The sequence below is a fragment of the Epinephelus moara genome, unplaced genomic scaffold (genome assembly GCF_006386435.1).
Source record: "Epinephelus moara isolate mb unplaced genomic scaffold, YSFRI_EMoa_1.0 scaffold283, whole genome shotgun sequence".
Lineage (NCBI taxonomy): Eukaryota > Metazoa > Chordata > Actinopteri > Perciformes > Serranidae > Epinephelus > Epinephelus moara.
In genome coordinates, this window is record NW_026080461.1 from 1 (window position 1) to 25000 (window position 25000).

At 44.5% G+C, this 25000-nt stretch overlaps 1 protein-coding gene across 1 annotated transcript; it reads right to left on the bottom strand.

The window, feature by feature from the left end:
* Window positions 1–1307: 1307 nt before the first annotated feature.
* LOC126387212 (wings apart-like protein homolog) lies at window positions 1308–24715 on the bottom strand (the record flags this gene model as incomplete). The annotated part of the gene is made up of 17 exons (XM_050039755.1): window positions 1308–1780; window positions 2127–2222; window positions 3356–3444; window positions 3554–3773; window positions 5994–6167; window positions 6403–6518; window positions 6781–6914; window positions 10675–10751; window positions 12934–13031; window positions 13135–13246; window positions 13730–13981; window positions 14470–14581; window positions 14774–14910; window positions 15119–15289; window positions 15409–15504; window positions 21508–21632; window positions 24312–24715. Coding segments are annotated over 17 exons (2479 nt in total), but the record flags the coding sequence as incomplete, so codon positions are not given.
* Window positions 24716–25000: the final 285 nt, after the last annotated feature.

A 25000-nucleotide genomic window follows, 5' to 3' on the forward strand; every position in this document is an offset into this window, starting at 1 on the left:
CACCAGAAAGGAAACTAACTTCTACAGTTTTCACCCTCCCAGCAGCTGCACTCTGCTGAAATGCATCCTGGGAACGAGAACGCAGACTCAGGGAAATGTAAAACAGCACAGTGCAGAAAACTGCTTCTTGTAAATGAGTTGATTGGATCTGACAAAAGGATCAGAGGAGGATTTTTCCATAAAGACGACAAATCCTCAAGATTTAACGGCTGCAGCTGAAGTCTCTGCGGCTACAAACAACTCGAACAGGAAGAAGAAAGCATCAGCTTGATCTCTGAAAGCCTCTCCGCTGGTGGCTCACTTCAAACCACAGCAAGCAGCTCGTCTTCACCTCTCAGACCGGGGCATCACCACTGCCTTTGTGCTTTAATTGAAGGCTCTTCTGTGAGCGGCGAGCACGCACGCGGTCGGTAATTGAAAGGAGCTGAAGGAGGACAGGTTCTGGTCCGGAGGGCTCGGGTCCCGCCGAGACACAAAGCTTTGATGTCGAGTGAGAGGGCGATCGATTCTATGAAAGGAGAAAGTTTCTGCTTTTAGAGGGGGGTGGGGAGTCGTCCAAAGTTTCCAGAGAGTTTTAACAACCTCGAGGGTCGTTCTGTTTGTCTCAGGTGTGCTGTTGTGTGCACTCGGCATGCTGGGAAGAGCATCTGTTACGACGACGGCAACAAGAACAACAAGCGATTTAAAATCAGCTCGTCTGCTGCAGAGGTTGAAGAAAAGAGAACTTTTCTGGTTTTAGACCGACGGAAAACACCTAAAAACAGACCTGATGCAAACATTTAAAGGCCATCCCGCCTTAAAATACCACCTTAACTTCACAAAAGCTGCAATTCAGGGTCTGAACTCGCTATTTCTGTCCTCTTTGGCCAGAAAAGATCAATACTTTTGATTTCTCTGCCTCAAACCGCCTCTTCCGACAGAGTCGAGAGGTCAGCGCAGCAAAAAGAGAAGAAGAACACAGCGTGTGAAGCGATTATTTCGGTCAGTAGTTGTTTTTTTAACCACTTGAGTTGTTTTGGCAATTATGAGCTCCAGAGGCAGAGCGCAGGGCCGCCAGGCTTTGATGACAGGCTGCAGAAAATGGCTGCTCCACTCCACTCCAATCTGTCACCAATCGATACGAAGGTGGGCAGTTTTCACAGGATGAAGAGAGGTGGGGGGGGCAGGTGAGAAAAGAGCTGAACTGTGGGAAACTTTGAGGAGGGGGGGGCATATCAAAACTAAAAACCAGATTTAAAAACGCCCGAAAAAACATCATTTGGGGCAGCTTCTATAAATAAAGGACGTGTGGAAAAAAATAAAATACTGCCTTGGATTGGACCTTTAATAAAAGCAAAATAAAATAAGTGTGTGTGACTGTGTGTGTGTGTGTGTGTGTGTGTGTGTGTGTGTGTGTGTGTGTGGCAGGGGGGCATCCCTCATTAAGTCAGAATCAATTTAAGTTCATCTCAGGTCGATTTCAGGGAAAAAGACTCATCAGTTATCACAATGAAAACAAGGAGAGCACTTCTTTAACTGGAGGATGAGGGCGACATCTGGTCACAACACAGAGAGGATGATGATGATGATGATGATGATGATGATGAAGACATGTGTGTATGTTAGAAGAAAATAACAAAGTGATGGTGATGATGATGGCGTTGATGAAAATGAAGGAGATGGTTGTGGTGTGTGTGTGTGTGCATGTGTGAGAGAGAGTGAGACAGGCTTCTCTCTAGCAGTGCTCCAGATAGTCAATGATCCGGGAGATGGACTTCTGTCCTGTGGTGCCGACGTCACACTGCAGAGAGAGGAGAGGTCACTTCATTAAAACGTCTGCGTACAACAATCGTATTCACACACACACACACACACACACACTTTTTCTTTATTGTTTTTCAGAGACCACTGGTCAGTCAAATCAATCACCAATACCTCTTACACCTGTTACCTGAAGTGAAGCCAGTGGGTGGGATTCCAGTCACCAAGCCAAAGCAAATCGTTTTCAGCTTTAATAAAAGCTTTAATTTACGTAAAGCGTCATTTTAGAAAACTTCCCCACAGTGACGCTCGATATAAACCACTGGAGGCAACATGGCGTCATAACTCATGGGATAACGTTAAGTATCATCAGAGCTGCGACTCACAGTGAGGTTCATGAAGTTGAGGAACTTTTTCAGCATTTCTGTCATGATGGAGAAATCTCCTTTGGGCAGGTTATCTCTCACAGTAGTCACATTCAACTGGTGGTGGTGGTGGTGGTGGGGGGGGGGAGAGAGAGAGAGAGAGAGAGAGAGAGAGAGAGAGAGAGAGAGAGAGAGAGAGAGAGAGAGAGTTAGAAAATATGATACACACAAAATTAAGAATCAAAAAATTGACATTACATTTAAATGAGATTGTGTTGTGCGTGTTATTTACAGCTAAACACTGATAATTATAAGTGCACACTGTGATCCTGCGCACGCCTCAGGTTCCATATGTACCGGTATGTATGTAATGCATGTTCATGCGTGCAGTGTATCCAGTGTGTGTAGAGGATTCAGTTGGATGAAGCGGATCAAACGCGCTTACAAATATAATGAAGTATCATTAAACCAAAGAGCTCACTGGTTTCATTCTGTGGCAGCAGCACAATACATGGTTGCAGCAACGTGTGTGTGAGCAACAACTGCATCGCAGGATGTGCAATGTCAAGTACGGCAAATTAACTCTCACATGTGATACGACAACTTTTTTACTGCCTGATACAAAAGGAAAACTCTCACGGTTCTCATTTTCCATGACTGATGCTACCGGCCAAGCCTTCCCCTTTAAGACAGGTTACATGTGTCCGTGACGCAATCTACGGGAAGTGAGACTCTCCTGTGTGTGTTTTTGATTAGAAAAGTACCATAATCAGGCCCAGTGCCATGTAACTTCCGGGTCCAGTACAGCGTCTTTAAAAGGAGCCGTGTTCTGCGTTGGCTGCACAGATGGAATAAAGCATCTGTTTAATGCAACGTTTTCACTGCTTGTCTCTTGACTGTTGTTCACCGCAGAGTTGCTGAAGATCTTACCAGCTATGAGCCAGGCTGAAGCTGACTGTGTTGGCCTAAAGAAACCAGAGGCACCCCAACTACAATTCAGAACACCAGCTTTGATCTACAGGAGAAGTCTGTCTGATAAACAACCTAAAACTGAGGAGGAACAGGGAAGGAGCACCGTGAGGGTACAAAATATTAAACTCCTCCTGCTACTAGTTATTTTTCAGCTTCTATTACTATTACATTTATTTTCAGCTGCAGATGCACTCGGTGCATCGCTTCTATATCTGCCATCTCTGGTGTTGTGTGTGTGTGTGTGTGTGTGTGTGTGTGTGTGTGTGTGTGTCACTCACCGGGCTCCCCTGACACAGGCAGCCCAGCAGCAGTGCTGTGTAGGAGGCCACGATGCTGTCCTCCATGTGCTTCCCTGCGTGCTGCAGAGCTGAGGAGGAGGATGAGGATGGGGAAAGAAGAACCATGTTCAGGTATCATGTTTTTTATTCTTGAATTTAGACAAAAAAAACAAACAAAAAAAAACAGCGTGGCTTTACCTTTGTTGAGGTCCAGCTCCTCGTCCTCCTCGTCCTTCTCCTTCTCCTTCTTTTCATCCTCCTGTTTGTCGGTGTTGTTGTCGTTGGCGACCCACTGGATCTCCCCGCCCGTCTCCTGCCACTCCCCGCTCTGGTCCAGTGCAGGCTTCGGCGCCTCCTTGATGAGGTCATCTGTCTGCGCCTCAGCCAGGATGGCGGCCCGTTCCCGCTGGAGAAACAGCTGAGGACGACCAACACAAAGACGGATGTTAACAGTTAGCGAATCTGAATTCCTGTTTATGTTACTGTCTGGGTTTTTTCCATTATATTCTGCTTTGATGGACTTGTTTGAAAGGTGCTTCACAAACACCTGACTTTACAGTTTTAATATACTCAGTGAAATCTTTCAAGCAGCTGTGCCGGCTTAAAGTATAACTGCGGGAACCAGCTGCAAAGTAATCCCTGCAGGCAACTGAGCATCGTCACGTGCATCCGCCAAAACTGTTTGTTTTTGTCACTGACAGGCTCAGATTGTTTTTTTAAGAGTCTAACAACATTATGGAAAGGATCCCTACAGAGATAGAGCTTTGTGTTAAAGAGTTAGATCCTTTTTGTTTGTTTTTCAGGGCTGTTTCTGGTTAAACAAAAAGGATCTTACTCTTTAACACAAAGCTCTATCTCTGTCGGGATCCTTTCATGATGTTGTCAGACACTTAGAATAACAATCTGAGCCTGTCAGTGACAAAAACAAACACTGTTAGCGGACGGACAGCAGTGGAATCTTTAAAAATTGATCTTTAAAAATTGTTGCTCCCATCAGTCACTTAGACAAAAAACAAGCGAAAGTTGAGTCCAGGTTAAAAATACTGAAGTTACTCTTTCACTTCAACATTTAATGTGTTTAAAGTTATTTCTTGAAGCTTGAAGTCAGAGCTCACTCCATCTTTTTTACTCTTAGAAATGACTGAAGAAGTCACATCCTGTCTGTGTATCTGCTCCTGACTATTTTGCTTTTACAAGAAATCATTTCCACCTCTCCTCTCTTGTGTCTTGTTACTGTCTGTATGTCATCAGGCTGCTGCTGCTGCTGCTGCTGCTGCTGCTGACTCCTCTGTTGACCTCGCTGGAACACCATCAGCCAAATCCGATTACACGGGATGATTCGATTTAAATGAAGCTTTAATGGTGCTCATGGGAAACGGAGCCGCCACGGCACTACGGAGCAAAACACTGACGAGACGAATCGTGAGCACCCAGAATAACACCACTATTAATTTACAGTCTAACATGTAAATGATGCTTTCACTGATCCGATGCTGCTTGTGTGGATAGATGTCTTCAGGGCTGTGAAATTAAACTCACCTCCATAATTTTGGGGTGGAGGCAGACATATATCTCAGAACCAAACCTACAGTAACTAGATATTACATTACTGAAAACTACAACAGCTGGTTCACTGGTCATTGCCTGCTCTACCCGAAGAAGGACTAATGTGATAAGTAAATTAATGGATTACGCCATCAACTGAACATTAGGAGCTCAACTTATCTGATAATTGCTGACTTGTTAAGTCATCTATGAAGCACAAAGACCAAACATTCCTGTTTTCTCGCTTCTCAAATGTTAAGTTTGCTGTTTCTTTCTGTGTTTTCAACGACTATTCTGACAAAAATTGCAAATCCATGTCACATAAAAGTAGCAGTGAGTGTCTTCAGTTTTTATGTCCCTAAACTGAGGAACTCGCTGCCGCTGGATATGAGAATGGAGGGCTCTCAGTATCTTTACGTTTCAGACATTTTCATGGACAAAATTTCAGATTTTTTTCCCCAGATTTTTCAAGGACCTACAATAAAATGTCCAGAAATGCAGAATAATTTAAAGTGGGAGGATTGGAGGTATGGAAACTTTTGGAGTCATGATCCGAACGTTCAATCACACTGTCACAATGTAATTTTTCACTTACTAAATATATAATTCAAACTCAAAGGTTCAAACTCTTTTCAGACAGAAGAAGAAGAAACGTACGTGATGGTGACAACTGTTGTCACATATTGGTGCACAGCAGAGCTACGTTACATTAACAGCTACAGAATTTGCCACAGTGTTACGTTACAGGGACAGTTATCCACAGAAGATTACTGTAACTGATGGATGTCAAACATTAACTGTTAGTCTGGTAACAACTGAGAAAATGTTGGTGTACAGGTTAATTTTACTGCTCTTCAGTTTACCGTCATATACTTAAAACGTTGCGAGGGTATTTGGGTGTGAATAAATGGATAGCGCCAAAGCCTAAGCAGTGCTGCTAGCTAGCTAACATAAGCTCCAACCCAACCTGGGTGGTGCGCAGTACAGAGCGGCCCAGGCTAATGTTACTAACCAGTGGAGGCAAGCAAAGCCAAAAAGACATTTACATGACAAAACACACACACGCACGCACGCACGCTGAGCTGGAGCGTACCTGTACAAGAGCAGCGATAGCGCTCAGCGGGCCGCTGCTGGTGATGTCCTGGTGCTGAGGGTTCAGCAGGACGGTGGAGTCGCAGGGACCCTGACCTCCCTCCATCTCCATCTCCATCAGACAGTACTTGTTCCTGGCACTGTACTCCACCAGGTTGATCAGCAGGCCCAGACCCTGAACGCCACACACACACACACACACACACACTCAGAGTTATTCATGTAACACAGCAGCGACCTCACTAACAGTGTGACAAAGGGTCCGTCCTTCTGTAACAGTTAGTGTTTCACAGATTCTGAGCACCTTTGACTGATGGACAGCATCAAAGTTTTAAATTATACACCCCTTCATCCTCCAGCAGGAACTTTGAGGACACATATTGTTATTCCTGTGTGTGTGTGAGACTCACCAGTACCCGGATGTCGAACCGCTGCTCTTGTGGAAGATACTGAGGTACTTTGAGAACACAGTTCAGAGCTGTCATTATTAAATCCTCCTGCTCTCCGGTCTTCGTACTGCCCCACTCTGCATGCACACACACACACACACACACACACACACACACACACACACATTAACACAATAACACACACACACAGGTTAACATATAAAGATACATACTGTAATCAATCACAGGTCAGCTGTTTGTAATAATTCAATGACTCTCACTAAATCAATTTATCAACCTTTTAGTTTCCAGTTAAACTCCTGTAAACATGTTTATGTGCCAACAACCAGCTGCAGTAAAGTGTGTTTTTAATCTGTGTGTGTGTGCGTGTTTGCTAACCGTTGTCGTGCGTCAGGTTGAGCAGGACGCCTATAATGGCCCTCATACAGTCCTCCACTGCTTTCCCTACGGCTGCGTCTGAGTTCAGCTCCCTGCTGTAACGCTGGATCATCTCCTCACACCTCCTCAATGCCCTGAGAGACAGATGGACAGAGAGAGAGAGAGAGAGAGAGAGAGAGAGAGAGACAGACAGACAGAGAGGGGGGAAGAGAGGGAGGAAGAGGGAATAGGAAAACAGTCAAAAACAGCATTCCGTACTAAAATCTAAAACATTTCCAGTGTGTCTGGATCAAAGTGATGCACACTGACAACATGAAAAACAAGATGGAGGATCCAAAATACCTTTAAAGAACTTTTATTTTTGTTTTTAACAAAAACTCCCTTTATATGAAGCTCCAATTTAAAGCCAGCTGCAAGACAAGACATGAGGTGCATTTACACGGACCCTAATACTCCACTAATAATCAGAACTGGAACTCCCCCCTGGCAGTTGTGTCCCCCTGTGAAACTGTCAAGTTGCAGTTACAGTTTACACCCATGTCTGTCCAGACTCATGCTTCAAATATGGATGTTGCTGCAAAGAAACTACAAAGTCTAAAACATGGATGCTTCACACACAGAAGATCTATACAATCAGCACAGTTTCAAGATTAGTGTCACCAATTCAGTATCTGACCAAAGGCCTGCGTCGATCTCAACTCGACTCTCCTCTTTCCTTTTCTACTCCATCATAAAACAGAGCAGCATTCAGAGAAACACACACACACACACGCATACACACAGGCCGGCTGCAGCAGCAGAAGTGGGGGTGAAGCAGGTCAGCCGCCTGATGTAAATAACTAGATTAAATCTAATGACAGCGGTGCCTGAACAGAAAGCAGAAGCAGAGTCTGAACGCCAGGATGGAGTGAGAGGAAGGAAATAAAGAAAAGACAAAGAGAAAGGAAAAAGAAAAGAGGGTTGTCACTATAGAACTGAGGGAGGGCGACAGTAAGACAGGATGGGACAAAGTGACAGTTAAGAGATGACGGATATGAAAACAGGAGACACACTCGGGGTATGATGTCATTTTTCACTTGCAGAAAATGTAGACCAGACGCTGAAACAGTCACGGGCCAGCTGTGGAGCCCAGACGTCAGAGCTTGGGCCACAGAGCTCAGACCACGGAGCTCCGGGACACGGCGCATCCTGTGTGAACAGCCCGACTGGTTAACATGGACGCCGAGAGGAAACGGGCAGCACCGCACGGACAATCTGTGTGCTTCACGGTGCTTCTGCGTCCACTGTGCACCAGGAGTACGGCCTGAGCTGCAAAAACACCAGAGCTTTGTGTGTCAAGAAAAGTTTTTGTTCCTGCTCGGACGCAGATGAGGACAGTCACTGAGCAATAGGACTTTTGTGTGTGCGAGTGTTTGCTGCCTAAAAGGCTGGTTTGGGGGATTATTGAATTAGTCCTGCGGACAGCTGAAACACTCCGAGAGGCAGAGGGGTGAGGCTGGGTTGAAACAATGAGCGCAGCGGGTAGAGTGACAAAGACGAGGACACAGAGGAGGGAGACGGATCAGTGATGAAAGAGGAGGGAAAGAGTAAATGATAGGAGGAAGACTTGGAGTCAACTCAAGCAAAGGTTACATGTATACACTCTGTGTGTGTGTGTGTAGAGTTTAGGTGGCAGTGCTCTCTCGTTCACCCCGGGGATTTGGGGTTAATTGAGTTAACAGCGAGGACAGCTGAATGCTCAGACTGAGGCCTGTGTCACCCTCTGAAACAGCAGCTCTTTGTTGACCCACTTAGCCTTCATCCTCATCTCCCCCCCCCCAAGGTCCGGTCACACACAGGGTGAAGGAGGAGGAGTGAGAAGGTAAAGACTGATTCTGTATTTATGAGGCTGATAATCATATTTGAGATATTTTGGTTTTTAACAGAAAACACATTAACAACAAAATCTGTATGAGACAGAATTTCTGTAAGTTGTTCCTCATCAGCTGACACACAGCCCTCTTAAAAAATTAGAATATCGTGGAAAAAGTTTAATATTCCTTGTTAGTTATTTTAAATAAAGTGAAAGCTATATATATGCTAGACTCACACAGTCCTGAGAAGAGCTCACATCAGCTAATTAACTCAAAACAAAGGTTTCCTGAGCCTTTAATCTCACTTTGGTTCTGTACACACAACCACAATCATGGGGAGGACCGCTGACTTCACAGCTGCCCAGCAGACACTCACTGACATCCTCCTTGAGAATGGTAAGCCGCAGAAAGTTGACTGGATGGAAAAAGTGTGCACAAGCAACAGGGATGACCCCAGCCTTGAGAGGATTGTCAAGCGAAGCCGATACAAGAACTTGGGGAGCTTCACAAGGAGCGGAGGCTGGAGTCAGTGTCCAGGAAGTGGGCTACAAGTGTCAGACAACTCCTGAACCAGAGACAACACCAGAAGCATCTTACCTGGGGTACTAAGGAGAAACAGAACTGGATGGTTGCTCAGAGGTCCAAAGTCCTCTTTTCACATGAAAGTAAATTTTGCATTTCATTTGGAAATCAAGGTCCCAGAGTCTGGAGGAAGGGTGGAGAGGCACAGAATCCAAGTTGCTTGAAGCCAAGAGATGATTTGGGGTGCCATGTGGTGTTGGTCCACTGTGTTTGGTCCAAAGTCACCCCAGCAGTCTACCAGGAGATCTATGGAGATGCTGGTCTGGTATTACTGTGCTTGATTGGCCAGCCTACTCACCTGACCCCAGAGACAATCAATGGGGTCAAAAGGAAGATGAGACACCAGACCCAACATTACAGATGAGCTTAAGGCTGCTGTCAAAGCCAAGATTTCGATCACCTACTAGCCAAGACAAAAATACCAACATGTGCTGGAAACACTCAACTTCAGAAACAACAAAAAAGAAGGAGAACAAGCAACCCCCCCCCCCCCCCCCCCCCCCCNACCACAGAATTATAAAGACACACAGTCATACAGTCCAGTTGTACAGTTGAGTCAATCTGAGTTTCTGAAGGGTTCTGATGTGTTCTGCATCTTTGTATGTGTACATTTTCATACTACAACTATTCTGTGTGTCCTCTAGAAAAATCTTGAAGTTGAGATGAAATGAAAAATGCCTTTTTAACCCTTTTAGAGCATGTCATTACCTCCAGGATACCTCCTCCTTATTTCACACACAAAAAAAAAAAAAAAAAAAATTGGTATCTGGCTGGAGGGAGATCATCAGGAAGATGAACACTTCTGGTAAGAACTGTGTGGGACGTTCAGCAGAGCTTGTTTTACAAAGTGGAGATGGTGGTACGGTGCAGTCTGGGAACTACAACAGTGATATGTGTAAGTTACCCACGATAGTATTGTTGTGAGTATGAAAAATAAGGAGGTACGTACTCATCCATCTTTACAGTAGTTACTCTGAGATGACACCTGCTAGGTGTGAGGTTACCTGACGAGATGGATTTCTATATTTAACAGATCCAGTGTGGACAGAGAGCGCCCGATGTAACACAGTGTGACGCTCACATACAGTTAGGACACCATGCCAAAAACTTTTAGGTCCTCACTGTTATGACACGACCAGTTTTACACAGTTTCACTCTGAAACACATCACAATACTGACGCCAGGTACTCTCGAAACGCTGTTTCATCTGAACTTTGAAGACACCTTTTGACCATCAGTGGACACTAAACTTCTCCAGTGAAAAGACACAACAAGATGATGAAGAGTAGGGTGATGAAAAGTTATTCAGTATTCCAGCAGTGTTGTGTTGATCATATCCGTCAATACAAAGTCATGCTGGATCCTGTCTGACTGGAGTCACACACTTTCATGTTCAACACTTTCAGACACACAGTGACACAGAGTGTGTGTGTGTGTTTGTGTGTGCGTGCGTGCTCACTTTGCAGAAGAAACGATGAGTGATGAGTCTTTGTAGGCGATCAGGTAGCTCTGGTTCTCGGGGTTGTGGACCGTCACCTGCACGTACACAAACACAAACACAGACACAATGACTTTCTTCCTCAGAAAGCAGGTTTTGTTCCACATCTTACTTTTAGGATTATTTCAGTTCAGTTCAGTTCAGAAAACTTTATTTATGCCATGTGGGCAATTCAGTTTACAGCTCCCAGTTCAATAAATAAAAGCACAAACATATACAACAATCATTCATTAGACATACAACTTTTATCACTCAACTCTCAATTGTCAGTGGATCAGTTTTTCACTTGTTTGTGGCATTTTGCACGTGTTGGTTTGGGTCCAAGGTTACGTCTTGTTCACACTGGATGTGGAGGTGCCCTAATCAATGTCACTGTCCTGTGAACTCACCTGGACGTTCAGATTATCAGTGTGTCCTCTTCCCAGATTTGCTCGTGGCTCAAGTAAAAAATACACAAGATGCCAAAACTATTGCTGCACATTGCGAGCCGGCTGTGAGGCTCTGCGTCGTGGAGCATTCGCATCCAGTATGAACCCAGCGTTACAAGAATTTGTGTTGTTTAGTGCTATAATTAACAATTATGTTTGTATGTTATGTATGTCACTGATTAGTATGCTATTTTCTCCAACTACTGATAAATTGAGAAAAGCTTCCTTCAATGCCCTAGAGCCAAAAGTGACTTCATCAAATGTCTCAAATATACTAAACTGCTATAACGTCAAACCACGGAAAGAAGAGAACCTGGAAGAATCACAGTTTTAGCTTTTCTTGCTTGAAAATGATTAACTGATTATCAGAATAGTTGCCAATTATGTTTCTGTCGATCAAAGAATCAACTAATTGACTTTTTGTTGCAGCTCCGGAGTTGTTTGTGACAGTGGATCCTTATAGATCCAAAAAATTGCACCTGCCTTCAAACAAACCTGCGATTCATCAACGTGAACCTGAAAATAATTTTTTTTTTTAAATGACAGACCTGTACCTGAACAGACCCAGCTGGAGCAGAGGCCTGTACTACGAAGCAGTATTTGGAGTTAGTGAGGAAACTTCAGGGTTAATAACTCTCAGTTTTCAATACTACGAAGCAAATTCTCTTTTTACCGGGACAAATCACCATGGCAACTGATGCTGAACAGCTAACCTGAGTGTCAGATCACAGGACCTCTGACCAATCAGATCACTGAAGAAAAAAATGTCTCGGGTAAAAAAGAGGGGCCTGTATGCTGTTCTAGGTCAGGAGAATCATTTCATTGTTCCAGGGCTTTATTTCCATGGGTTTAAAACAGAGCTTCTAACAAACCGAGATGATTTCAGCAGAATTTGAAATTCTGCAAACTTTATTTTAGTCAGCAGTGACAGTGTTGCTATTTTTATTTTTGGGGCTTTTTGCCTTCATTTGATATGACAGCTACAGCTTGAAAGGGGGAGGGGGAGAGAGAGAGAGAGAGAGATAGAGAGAGAGAGAGAGAGAGAGAGAGAGAGAGAGAGAGAGGAAATGAGACGTAGCAAGGGGCCGTGCGTTGGAATTGAAACGGCGGTTGCTGCAGCAAGGACCCAGCTTTTAAACATGGGGCGCCTACTCTGTCAGGTGAGCTGGTGGATGCCCAAAAAGATAGGTTTTAGGCTCCCTTTATTTAAATGCAACATTTTAGTAGGATAGATCTCATTAGTCATTAATTACTTTTCCAGCCTTTACTCCAGAAACAGTCTGGTGTTACTTTAAAGTGTTTATGTGACATATTCAGAGGAGTTTCGTCATCATCCAACTACACAGCAAAAAAACCCCTCTATACTAATGCCACACAGAGCTCAGTGATACCTACAGGTAATTTAAGTCTCGGCCGACGATGAATTTTTGGATAGTATTCTCTATGTTTGTACATTTTCCAGAGTACTGTTTACATCCCACACCACTGACGTTTTACTGTCTCACAGACACTTTTGATACTCTTTCAGCTCATATGATATGAAGTACTTCATTCACGGTTCTGATGATGTTGCCTGGCCATTAACAACCAAGTCAAACCAGATAATGAAAAGATATCCTGGGTAAGTTGAAGTGGCTTCGTAGCACAGGCCTCTGAACAGTCCCGGAGGAAACAGGATGCGATTCCAAAACATAAACAAGGTTTTCCACACGCTTCATTTCACACTTCCAACTGTAACTCATCCTTTGTGTAAAGAGAGGGCTCCTGGGTCTGTGGTCCATGCGGCACTTACACTCTCCAGCACCCGTAAACACCTCTCAGCTCCCCACAGAGACGACATCATCTTCTCCTTCTCATCCTCCTGGTTTAAGTTATCAACACACTCCTTCACTGTGGAGGGAGGAAGACGGAGAGGGAGTCAGAATCAGAAACCAGGCGCATCGGCATCAATATTTATTCTGAGTCCATAGAAATCAATAAAAATATCATTAACCTTTATCTACTATGTGGTCCAGTCCTCCCAGTAGCCGCAGCTCCTCTTTGAACCAGTCTCCTGCTCGCTTTGAAGTCAGAGACAGTAACGTCTCCATGGCTAGATGACCCGTCTACAGGGAGAGAGGAGGGACAAAAGAGGTCAGCTTCAATCTATAAACATGTCACATCTCAGTCTTTGATGTGGTGCACATTCCAGTGACTGTGTGATGATACCGCTGCAGTGCATTCTGGGTTGGTTTCTAGAAGCTGAATATATTTTCTCAGATTTCCGACTGATGGTATGAAATGACAGCTCTGCAGCACCTTCCCTCTTTGATTGTAAGACACTGACACCAAACCCTGATATTTACTGTAGATGTTTTACATCATAAACGATCTTCAGCTGCTAGAAATATCTTGACATGTGTGGGTGGCTGTGAGTCAACCTGACTGAGGGATATCATTAGTCAGAGGTTTCAGTGGAGAGGTGGAACGCTCTAAATGCTGTTTCAGTTCTGCAGGAAACTCTGAGTGAAATGGAACTAAACGATCCAGAGTGATGCAGATTGACACAGAACTCAAACCCCGTGTCAGTCACAGGATGCGTTCAGTACCGTTATGTTCTGCAGGTCCAGGTGCTTGTTGTGCACGGTGTCGCAGAGCTTCCTGATCTTCTCCTTCATCTTGGCGATTTCTCGGGCGCTGAACTGAGCCGTGGGGTCTGTCCCCGTCCCGGCCCCGCCCCCCTGGTCCTGGTCAAGCTCCAGCAGCCGGATCATCAGGTCCAGACACGATCGGTCCAGATCCATGTTCAGCCGGTCTCTACTGAGGATGTACATCAGTGACGCCGTACACAGAGCCAGATTCTGCAGAACAGGATGACATCGTTACAGAAATCCACTTCAGACATTTCTCACGGCTGTGTCACTCACACACACGCTGAACTTCTACAGCTTTGTGACAACGGGCAGTATCGAGGTCGGCAAAATGATCAATGTCATGTCCATATACCGAACAATAGGTCGATAATGTAAATATTGAGACAGGCCTAGTGACCACAGACAGCATATTAATTCCTTCAAACTCCCATCATCGCCTGGGGCGGAATTCTACCAATCTATAATCTATATTTAAGCCTAATGACACTGTGTAACAACTTGACAGGGACCAATCACCTCTCCAGTTTTGGGGACTTCAGTCCGTTCAGTAGGAGAAGGTTAACTGCAGCAGTCATGACTGATTAATCAAAAATAACCATAATACTTCCATGATATCTGCTCATTAGTGTGTCTCATTCCATCTGTAGCAAAGTGACCTGTGTGTGTTTGGTTCATGTGTACTGACAGATCCTTACCGGGTGCTGTGGGGCGTCGTTGAGCGTTTTAAAGACCTGAGCCACCTTCCCTCTGGCCCTGAGGTGCATCCTGAAGCCGGGCATGGCACAGCGTGTAGCCAGGCTGATCACACTGCAGAAACAAACACACACACACACACACACACACACACACGACATCAGCAAATGGTGGAAAGAATATAACCTTTTATGCTACTTTAGAGAGGCGGTCTAACTCAGCTGAATGCGTAAAAGTAAAAATGTAATGAGCCAAGCGTAGACCACAGCAGCAGTGCACGGGGAGGGCGTGCCGGTGGGATCTTACCTGAGGCAGCGTGTGTTGAGAGGTTGTCCACTCTTCAGACCAGTAGCCAGATACTCAAAGTCATCAGTGAACTCCTGGTTCTCTCCAAACTCCACCACGTCATTGAAGTGCTTCACATGCTGGACGACTGTATACAGCTGGAAAACACAGGGATGGGGGAATGAGTGGAAAAAATACCTTTTTTAAAAACTCCCTTTCCTCTTATTCTAACACTAGTTAATAGAGTGACAGGGATGTGGGAGAGGGAGGACTATACAGGCTATTCTACAGTAACTCTGCAGGCTGAAAGAAAGTTTACTAAGTGGAATGAATAAAACTGTTGTCAAATTAAACATTCCCGTGTACCTCCTTGTGCTCTTTGCGACATTTGAGTGCAGTGACAGCATCCTGGTAGAGATCTGTGGGCAGGGTGACACACTTGGTGACCTTGGGAGGAGGGGGAGGAGCCTTAAAAACGCCGTCGTCTTTCTGAGCGTCAGGGGACTCCTTACTGGATCCTCCTGCTGAGACTGGCGCCTGGTCAAATGGAGGAGGGTTGATGTGAAATGGGTTTAGACACAGGGCTGCATATGGAACGTAAATACTTTTTTGGTACTGACCAAAGTCATCTGTGACACCAAGTTCTGAGAACTTACAGCAGCTGCCTGTGATCGTGAGAAGAAAGATGGAGGGGGCTCCTCTTCACTCTCCAACGTCCAGTGTCTGGCGTTGTACACAGCTTTGGTGGGAGACTGTAACATGAGCACAAAAGCCAGATGTATCATCAGTTAGACAGGAAGTACACATGTACAAATGTCTCGAGAAGACTGAAACACAACAACATGTTTTAACTGTCTATAATAAACACTGGCGGGTCATTTAGGAGTTTAAGTTCAGGAAATCACCCTGTAGATTTTTGTTTTCTGTTTTGTCTGCTATCGGTAAGCCATCAAAAGGGGCTTTGCATTTGGGGTTGTAATTTACACCAGTGAAAACGGAAGACGTGTACAGGACGGTGACAACTTAACATCAGACACACCTTGTGACAGAAATAAATAAAATCAAAGACAAAACATTTATTCACAAATTTATATCACAAAAAATTAAAATGTCATCTCCTCTAAATGAATAGCGCTTTGAAATTATGCACTAAAGCTCACAGAGTCATTGGAGCGCCCGACTGAAAGATAAGGCCTCTTGTATTTCACATCATTTTGAGTTCTTTTTTTTTTTTTTTTTTTAATTAACTGGTTAGTTACAGGTTAATGGGTGTCCGGCTTCTGAAAACAAAGCTAACCATCTCGAGCTCTGCCTTGAACCCAGGATCCCTCTCAGAGATGGAGCCATGACAGTCGGAGCAGATGATCTAATTTATATCGAGACTCCTCTACAGTTAACTTCGACCGGGCTACGTTTAAATCCACTTCTTTTTTTTCAATCTCTGTAGTTTTGTGAAGTTTATTTGATTCCATTTTAATGCTAATGATCTTTTATTGCAGATTAATCTCTGACTTTTTAATCTGAAGTCAACAAACTTGTTTCCCAGTGAGTGACATCTCTGCATTGTGGAATTCAGCTGTTTAACTGGCAGTTGTCAAAACCTGAGGATATTTACTTTATCAAATATAACACTGAATAGAAGATGAAATATTAATTCTTTTGTAGTCAGAAATAACATTTGAGAAGTTGAACACGTAATGTTTTTGGCTTAAAGTATTACTTCTGTTTATATGACGCCTTACAGGTCTCGTGTTAACTGAATGTGCTCTCTCCACAGTTTTCTATTTAAACACAAACTACAATAAAAGTGGTCAGTGTGTGTCCACATTACAACACACCTCATTTCACAATCTAACAGTATTTTCAGTCAGTTCTCGTGAACTTGATAAGCATGATAAGAGCGAAGATGAAGAAAGCAGAAACAAGGTTGGAGATAAACGCAGCTGCAAAGAGGAAGAAGAAGAAACTGAAGGAGAAGCAGAAAGAGGTGAACGAAAACAGGAGAACTGGACGCATATTAAACTGGTGAGAGTCCGCCAGCACTGATCAAACAGCAGGAAAAACACACACACACACACACACACACACACACACACACACACTTATAAAAACACATCCACCCTCATCCTTTCATCCTTGGCTCGTCTCCTGTCCTCTTGATATATTTTTGCCAAACCTGTGGTTGGTGGTTGCCGGGGCGTTCATAATGAAAGACAAAAGAGGGACGGGCAGGATGGAGAGAAAGAAAAGAGAGTTGGCTGAAGAGCAGAGTGGTGGAGGAGGTGTGGGGCGGGGGATTCTGCACCACAGGGTTAATAAGCAGAGACAAAAGAGGAGTTTGGGGATGAGCTTCGCTGTGCTGGAACATCAACACACCGAATTAAAAGCCTCCTACAGTAATCTGAATGACACAGACGGACACCTACCACACCCGCCCCGCCCACCTGCCGCTAAGCAGCATGGGAGAGATGAGAGTGAAAGAGGAAGGTGGACGAGTGTGGCCATATTCCTGCTGATTTGGCATCACGGGGTGAGCGTTAACCGCAGACTGCCTTCTCATTGGTCACAGTCGACCGCACAAGCTTTTAAAAAACAACTTTAATCATTTACTATTCAGTTATTGGGTGTGGTTACATGATGCTTCTCATTCAGAATGAAATAAATCTGAATGAAATCATTCGGAATTAAAGTCTTTCCAGGTAGTTTACATGGGAAATATTCATTCCCAATGAGGGCTTACACGGGAGATCAGTTTAATCGCCGCGCAAGGTTTGGGGCAGGGAAGGTTTCTGATTGGATAGGGGGCGGGGTGGATGTTACGTGTTTACGTTTACCGGAAGAAAACACTGTAGTCCTCGCTCCGGATAACAAGATGCTTGACGACACCGTTCTTAGTGCCTTTTTCAGGCTTGTTTTGCTTATATTCTTGAAGCAGCAGTACGACAACAACCTTGTTCTGCTAATGCTTCATCTGTTGAGGAGGAGAAGGGAGGTAGAAGGTCGAAGAAGGGAGATAGAAGACCGTGCTGTGGCGAATGGAAACCAGTGAGTGCAACGAGTCCGATTGCTCTATCTCAGCCCGTTGCTATGCGCGCTATATACGTCATCGCGCCAGAAGGGCAAGGAAACGAGCATGTGCAGAAAGACCGGAATGACCTTAAAGAGGAATGAGTGTATACAAGTGAGAGAAATTCTTTCATTCAGAATTAAAAGGGAATATTAAACTGTCCATGTAAATGTACTCATTGATTTAGTTCATCAATGTGATTATTTATCAACTGCCTTTTGATAAACTGCTTGGTGGGTACAAACGTCACCATACCAGACATTTAGTAGTCGATACCAATACCGGTGAAATTCCACGATTCTCGATACACAATCTGATACCACCATAAAAATATAAAGTAAAAATAAATCCCATGTACCTCAACAAACACTCAGTACACAAAGTACTCATCTCTGTGGGTTCATGAGATTTTGTGGGCAGGAAACATATACTAATATACAGTCTACAGTATATGAACATGTTTCTCCTCCGTTGTTGTTGTAAGATTTGACAGTTGGTCTTTGTGGTAGGCCGTTTATTCTTCGTCCAAGTGAACTATGTGCCAAACTGAAGAAATTCCCTTCAGGTGGAAAATGGAAGGACGGACAGACAACCTACGAACATAATGTCTCCGGGCCACAGCTATGCTGGTGTGGAGGTATGATAAGAAAACAATCCCCAGCCTGAGTTTGACCTACAAACATGATGGACAGACTGAACAGATCTTTTGTGGGATGACAAAAAAACACGACTGGTACAACGGTGAGAGGAGCCACGCCAGAGCTGTGAAGAGGGTCAGTGTTATGGACGTCATCACTGCCTGTCCCATAAAAACGTCCCCCAAATAAACCTCCTCCTAAATATGGATGAGTCCATCTACGCACTGTCATTATGGTAAAATCCAATATCTCCCAGCATCCTCGGCAGAATAACCTAACAGCACTCTGGCTCCGCCAACGCCGCAGACTCACAGTTTACTGTAATTGAGGCAGAGTTTTGACAACTCCTCCGTAGGCAGGTCACTTCACGGGGCTATTGTTTTTATAATGAGCTCAACTCGGCGCTCGCTCACAATTATGTTAACTGGAGATGGAGCGAGGGAGCCCGAAAGCACGGTGTCGGAGAAAGAAAGACAGAACAAAGGGGAGGGGGGTGAGGTGGAGGAGATTATTCAGGGAGGTAAAAAGCAAAGACGAGGTGGTCAAGAGGAAGCGATGGAGACAGACAGGAGAGCAAATTATTCAATGGAGAGGGAGGAAAGTTACGGTGAAACAAGAGGGAACGAGAGAGAGTACATTAAGTACATTATTATGCTCCTACGGGCGATGTGTCTGCTAATACTCTTACAGCCGGTCTGCAACGGGCAGATGCAGAGGAAATTAACTTTACATTTGGCACTTCAAAAGTTCCCCGCAGGTGCTGAGAGAGAAGTTCCCAACAAAGTTATCTCTGCCTCCACTAAAGCTTCTGAGAGCATGAAACACAGGTCACTTACAGGGCTGCTAATTAACACCTAATGTTATACAAACTGATTTCTCTCTGTTTGAGTGGAAGTTATCACATTTTGAAAAAGCCTTCCTGGGTTTTTAAAGGAGGGCTGAAAACGTGGATGTACTAAAGTAACTGACTTTCTCCTGATTAAAGGACCATGCACCATTAGGAGAATAAAATCATAAATAATCTGCAAACTATAATATAAAAACCAAAAGCATGCATCTGCTTTCTTCTAGCTGATCCAGATCCCCATTTAGGAAACCAATTTAGATTCAGAAATGAGTCTCCTTAATTATAATCATGAATCACTTTTCCTGACAGTTAAAATGCTGCAAACTAAAACGAACCTGTTTAACAAGCAGCTGTGATGAAGAGAGGCCTCGCAGAGCTCGTTACAACAAACTAAAGAAACTGCGATGAGATCTAATTAACAACGCTCCTACAGCATAACGAGATGAAAATCAAATTATCTTTTCAATCCAAGTTTTGCACCTGATTTACGGCTTAATTGCACTGAGATTCGTGCAAGATCACAAAAATAACCCTGAGAAGGAAACGCTGACGGTTCATACACAGTAAATACTTCAGACTGGTGCAGGTCTGGATTAGTGACACTGATCTCCACTATAAAAAGGCTCTTATGAAATCAATAGTCTGATATCCAGTCGGCCCCGTCAGACTGAGCGCCGAGCGACAGGCCATTAGAGCGCTGATGAATAAAAGAGATGCAGTTCAGAGATGTTCAAAGACGACTCAGTGCCTCCACTCACTCAGCCATGAATAAACCAGAACCGAACTCCTCTGCTCTGCCCACACACACACACAGACACACACACATACACATACACACAGGGTACTGAGTCATACTGGGCGTAGGTGGAAAGTCCCGTCCCCACAGGTACATGCAGATCTCTTTTTGAAACCTAACGAGGGAAGGTTTTGCTGTTGAGGACTCAAATATTTCACTCGAGTGTTTCACATCAGAGGTCGACCAACGCATCAGTTTGGCCGATGAGTTGGCGCCGAGAATTTGTTTTCTAAACTACTGTTATCAGCAGAACTTGCCTCTGATAGTGGCCGATGCCTGCGCAGCCTCCACCAATCCCACAGAGACATTCGTCCTTGAGAAGAGCTGAAGAGGGGAGGACTGTGCTAACTGATAAGTGGGTAAAGCCCCTGAGAAAGCCGCTCCCCTCTGCTGTGTGACTGCAGCCCTTTTTAAACAAAGATGGCGCTATAGAGCCGATACGAACTCCCTTCTTTACACCGTCTTTGCATTTTTATACAGAGACAAACAACAGAGGCATCGTGTCCCTCCAGAGGATGACTTAGAGAGCAGGCCGGCGCCTCAGAAGCAAAAGAGGCTTGACGTGTAAGTCAACAGCGTCGGCCTCTAGTGTGACGTGCGTCGGCAGAGCAATTATGTAACATGTCAATAACAATCATTTACCGACCCTGTTATATGGCAGCTTATCTCATCTTCTGCTCGGAGCTCCTTGACTTCATTGTTTTCACCGTTCAGGGATATGTTCTTCTTTTATGAGTTAGCTAGCTGCTAACTGCTACGCTGCGTTTTAAAGCTCCTGTAATGGGTCGCGTGTATAAAACACCGTCAAAACATCACACCTGTCCTGTCCATGGTCCCGCCCTGCCAGCTGTCACTTTTACACAGCTGCCAATTCTGCGCTGTTACCACCTCCACTGGTCTGAAAAGGGTGATTTACACGAAGAAACCAATGAAAATGTCTGACCGTAGAGACAACCAGATACAGACACTTCTGTCGAAAGTCATAATCGAAATAGTCAGACATATTAAAGGAACGGAAAGAGACTCGGTTGTTAATAACCACATTACAAACCTGCTGTGTAAACCAAACACTGTGATTTTTGCAGCAAACTTTCTGCATCACGTCCCGCCTCCTGCAGGCGTTACCTAGGCGCCACCCCTCGCCTAAACCAAATGGAGTACTTCCAGTTGGTGAGAAGACGTCTGATTTGTGTGCTGGGTTTACGGGTTTGGAAACGGCTTCGGTTTGGATCTTTTCATGGGATTTATTGAAAAGAAAAAATATCAATTAGCATCAGTCAGCAGTGTGAGGACCCTCTGACTATGTGTCATTAATCTGCATCATCTTTTCAGTGAAGAAGGAGTAACATGACATAACATCTGGTGTGGCCTGGCAGTGATGTGGGTGAACGTGGTGTTGTGTCTGACCTTCTTGTGTGCGCTGAAGATCCTCCTGAAGGTGTCTGGGTTCTTCTCGGCTGGTTTGCCCGGAGGCTGCCTCCTGGTAACCCCGGCCAACACTCTGAGGCCGTCCTCTGAGAAGTCCAGGAGGTCTGCAGACAAACATACATACGTTTCTCAGGGTTTTCAGTTTATTTTCTGTTGCCGTGTTCAGACCACGTAAACACACTCAGACTGTACACGCCGACGACGTTTACATGCACACAATATTCAGGTTTCTGCCCTTATTCTGAAAAAGACAATATTCAGTTTTAAGCAAACTTTACAGCACTTTTAACTGGTTACATTTTTTTTACAATTATTTATGGGTTGATTTTTATCTCTGATGGCCAAATAAAGCTTCTGTAACTCAGTGTGTTAAATGAGCATATGATATCATCTCACATCAATCACAGGCTCCTGAATTGAAACTAATATTAGTCAGTATTAGTTACTTCGGGGCGGGTTGAAATCACGTCATCAGAATAGGAAGGACAAGGAGCGGAGTGAATGCATTTCGTAAACAACCAGCATGGCGACTGATTTTGAAACTGCGATGGTAAATGTGTTGAACGAACTGGAATGTACATTTTCTTTAAAAGCAGAACAAACGGCTGCACTGAAAGCTTCTATTGAAGAAAAGGATGTGTTTGCCGTCCTTCCTACGGGGTGTGGTAAAAGTTTAATTTACCAACTGGCTCCGCTGATGGGGAAAAAGATGGGACTCAGTGAAAACCCAGTGGCTTTTGTTGTTTCTCCGCTAGTCGCTCTCATGGAGGAGCAGGTCAGTGAAGCGACCAAGTTCGGAGTCCACAGTGAGGAGGAAATCCGTAAAGACAGCAACACTCTTTCCCAGACATCATCACAGCTCATCTCCACTGCAGCTTTCTGGTCTGTTTACAGTGGCGTTGTGCTAGCCTACGTCATACGTTTCATTTACTCCGATTGGTTTTCCGTCTTTCCAATTGCGTGAAGGGGCACTTTGAGTGACAGCCGTTGATACTGCCCCTTGGGAACAGAGGAAATGTACAGTCCGTGTCCAGACCCAATTCGCAAAACGCGAATTGGGTCTAGCCAGGCTAGCAGACTCCAGGATTTCAGCAAACATAGTATCACTATCCAAAGACTCTATATTAGAGGTGTAGCAGTACACAAAATACAAGTTTTGGTTGGAAATAATACAGTGGTGTCACCGGTCAGCACATTTTCGATACAGCAAAAAAAGTAGGAATGCCAAAGAAACTTCCTTGATTTTTAAAATTTTAAATGAATAAAAACGAACATAATTTGGCCTTTTGTGTGTTTTTATACAAAGCAGGAGCTACTGTCTGGCTGAAATGGACTTATTAAAGTCTGGGTAAGGCAAAATCTGAATTTTTTTTTTCTTAACACTTTCTAAATGTTAGAAACTACTTACTGAAAACACGTGGAAAGACTGAACTGTGGAGTTAGACAGTTCAACTGTTTTTCACCATTTCTGTGTCCTACTAATAAAAACTACATTACTACTGAGCTCATAGTATCAGTGTCGTTTCTTTCCCCCACTGTGTGTTAGTGGTCAGTTTGCTGCGTCCCACGAGCCCTCTGAGCCCTTTCAGTCAAATAAATTTGTGAATAAACATCTCAAATGTCACAGTCTTATAAACACAAGCTAAACAGCCGTATAGCTAACAAACCTTTCAGTCTTTCTAGATGAATCTGTGACCCTGATCACTGCTATGGGTGTGTGCTTGGTGCTAATGTTGGCTGCTGAACGAGAGGCTGTATCCCCGCAGCGGCTCTCAGGCAACCGTGTGTGCTGCTGGCTTGGCTGTTAAAGAGTCTGTTGTAGAGCAGCGGCTCGTACTTTGGCACGGTGGTCGTGTATGTAACTGTACTACTGGGTTAGCTGCTAATGAGAGTCTGTAGCTGTGCAATGGCTCGTTCTCTGGCACAGTGTGTTTTTATCTCTCTCTCTCTCTCTCTCTCTCTCTCTCTCTCTCTCTCTCTCTCTCTCTCTCTCTCTCTCTCTCTCTCTCTCTCTCTCTCTCTCTCTCTGTCTCTGTCTCTCTCACCATCGCCCTTATAATTCAATGCCAAACAGCAGATCTGTAGGTTATCTGTTGCTGGTCTGGTCATGGCGCTATTAACTATCTTGTAACAAGCTAGCTTAGCATAGCTGCCTCCCAGTGCGTCTCACTGCTCACTCTCAGTGGTGGGAGGGGCGGACAGCATGTTGTCTGTCCCGTCCTGTGGCTGCCTTGTTGAGCACTGTGGCACTGAGAAGATCAAATTAAACACAGTTTAAGCTGTAGATTTTAATTTCCAAGTGTAACAGGATACCACTAATTCAACATAAAGTTTGGTTTGTAACGCGTACTGAACTAAAACCCTCATACCCAACGGTTCAATACAAATACAGTACGTGTATTGTTGCTCCCCCACTCTACATAATATCATGATGAAACTATTGAGTTACACCCCTACACGTGACCCATAGCAAATTTGGAATATTGTCATCTTGAGAAGAACAGTGGAAAATTGCTGGCTGCTGAGGATGAGCTCAGCTGAGACATGGTTGTTAGTGGTGTTAGGGCGTTGTGTTGTGTGGGAGGATGGGTTCAAAGTGTACGCTGGAGGTATGGGGGTAAAAACACAGCGCTGTGTATCAGTGATGGTGTGGGCGCTCTGTGTTGGTGTTTACATGTCAACATTACACAAAGCAAATGACCTCAAGTCTTCAGTTAGACTAGAAACCCTGTTACACAGACAAAACTCCCTGTTAGGTAAGCTGCATGTGTGTATGTATGAACCTGCTCGTATCCTGCTTTCCGGCCTCTCAGAGTTCTTCTTGTTCTCCTTAACCATCGGCCTCTCCAGCCTCTCCAGCCTCTCAAACCTCTCCAGACTCTCCAGCCTCTCCAGACTCTCAAAGGGATCCGGCGGCTCAGCGGTCGGTGTATCTTCCACAGTAACCACTGGGGTTCTCTTGGCGGCTGCAGCCTTCTTGGCCCTTCTCCTCTCTTTAGCGCCGTCGTCGTCATCGTCGTCTGCGCCATCGCTGTCGCTCATGTCGTCAAAGCCAAAGTACTGGATCTTGTAACTGGATCGTCCGTCTGCGTTGTCTGCGCTATTCTCCTGATGGGCCTCTGCATCATCGAAACCAAACAGGTCCAGTTTGCTGTCCTTCTTTGACTTTGTCTGGGTTTGTTTGAACCTGAGGCGAGCACAGGGACACATGAGAAACAAACACTGTTTACATCCTGCACTCAGGAAGGAGACAAAGCCAAAGCTTGTTTATGAATTTCAAAAATTAATTAAAATCAATTTCAACGATTCACTCAGGTGCATCATTCTGCAGCGAGTCCTGTCGAGTGCATTTCTTAGTTTCCAACTTCAGGCTTCAGTAAAATGTGTTCAGCATTAGCTGACATGAAAGAATGACCAGCCAAATCTTAATTAACACTTTCATGAGACTCTTCCCTGTTGAGGAAACTAATCT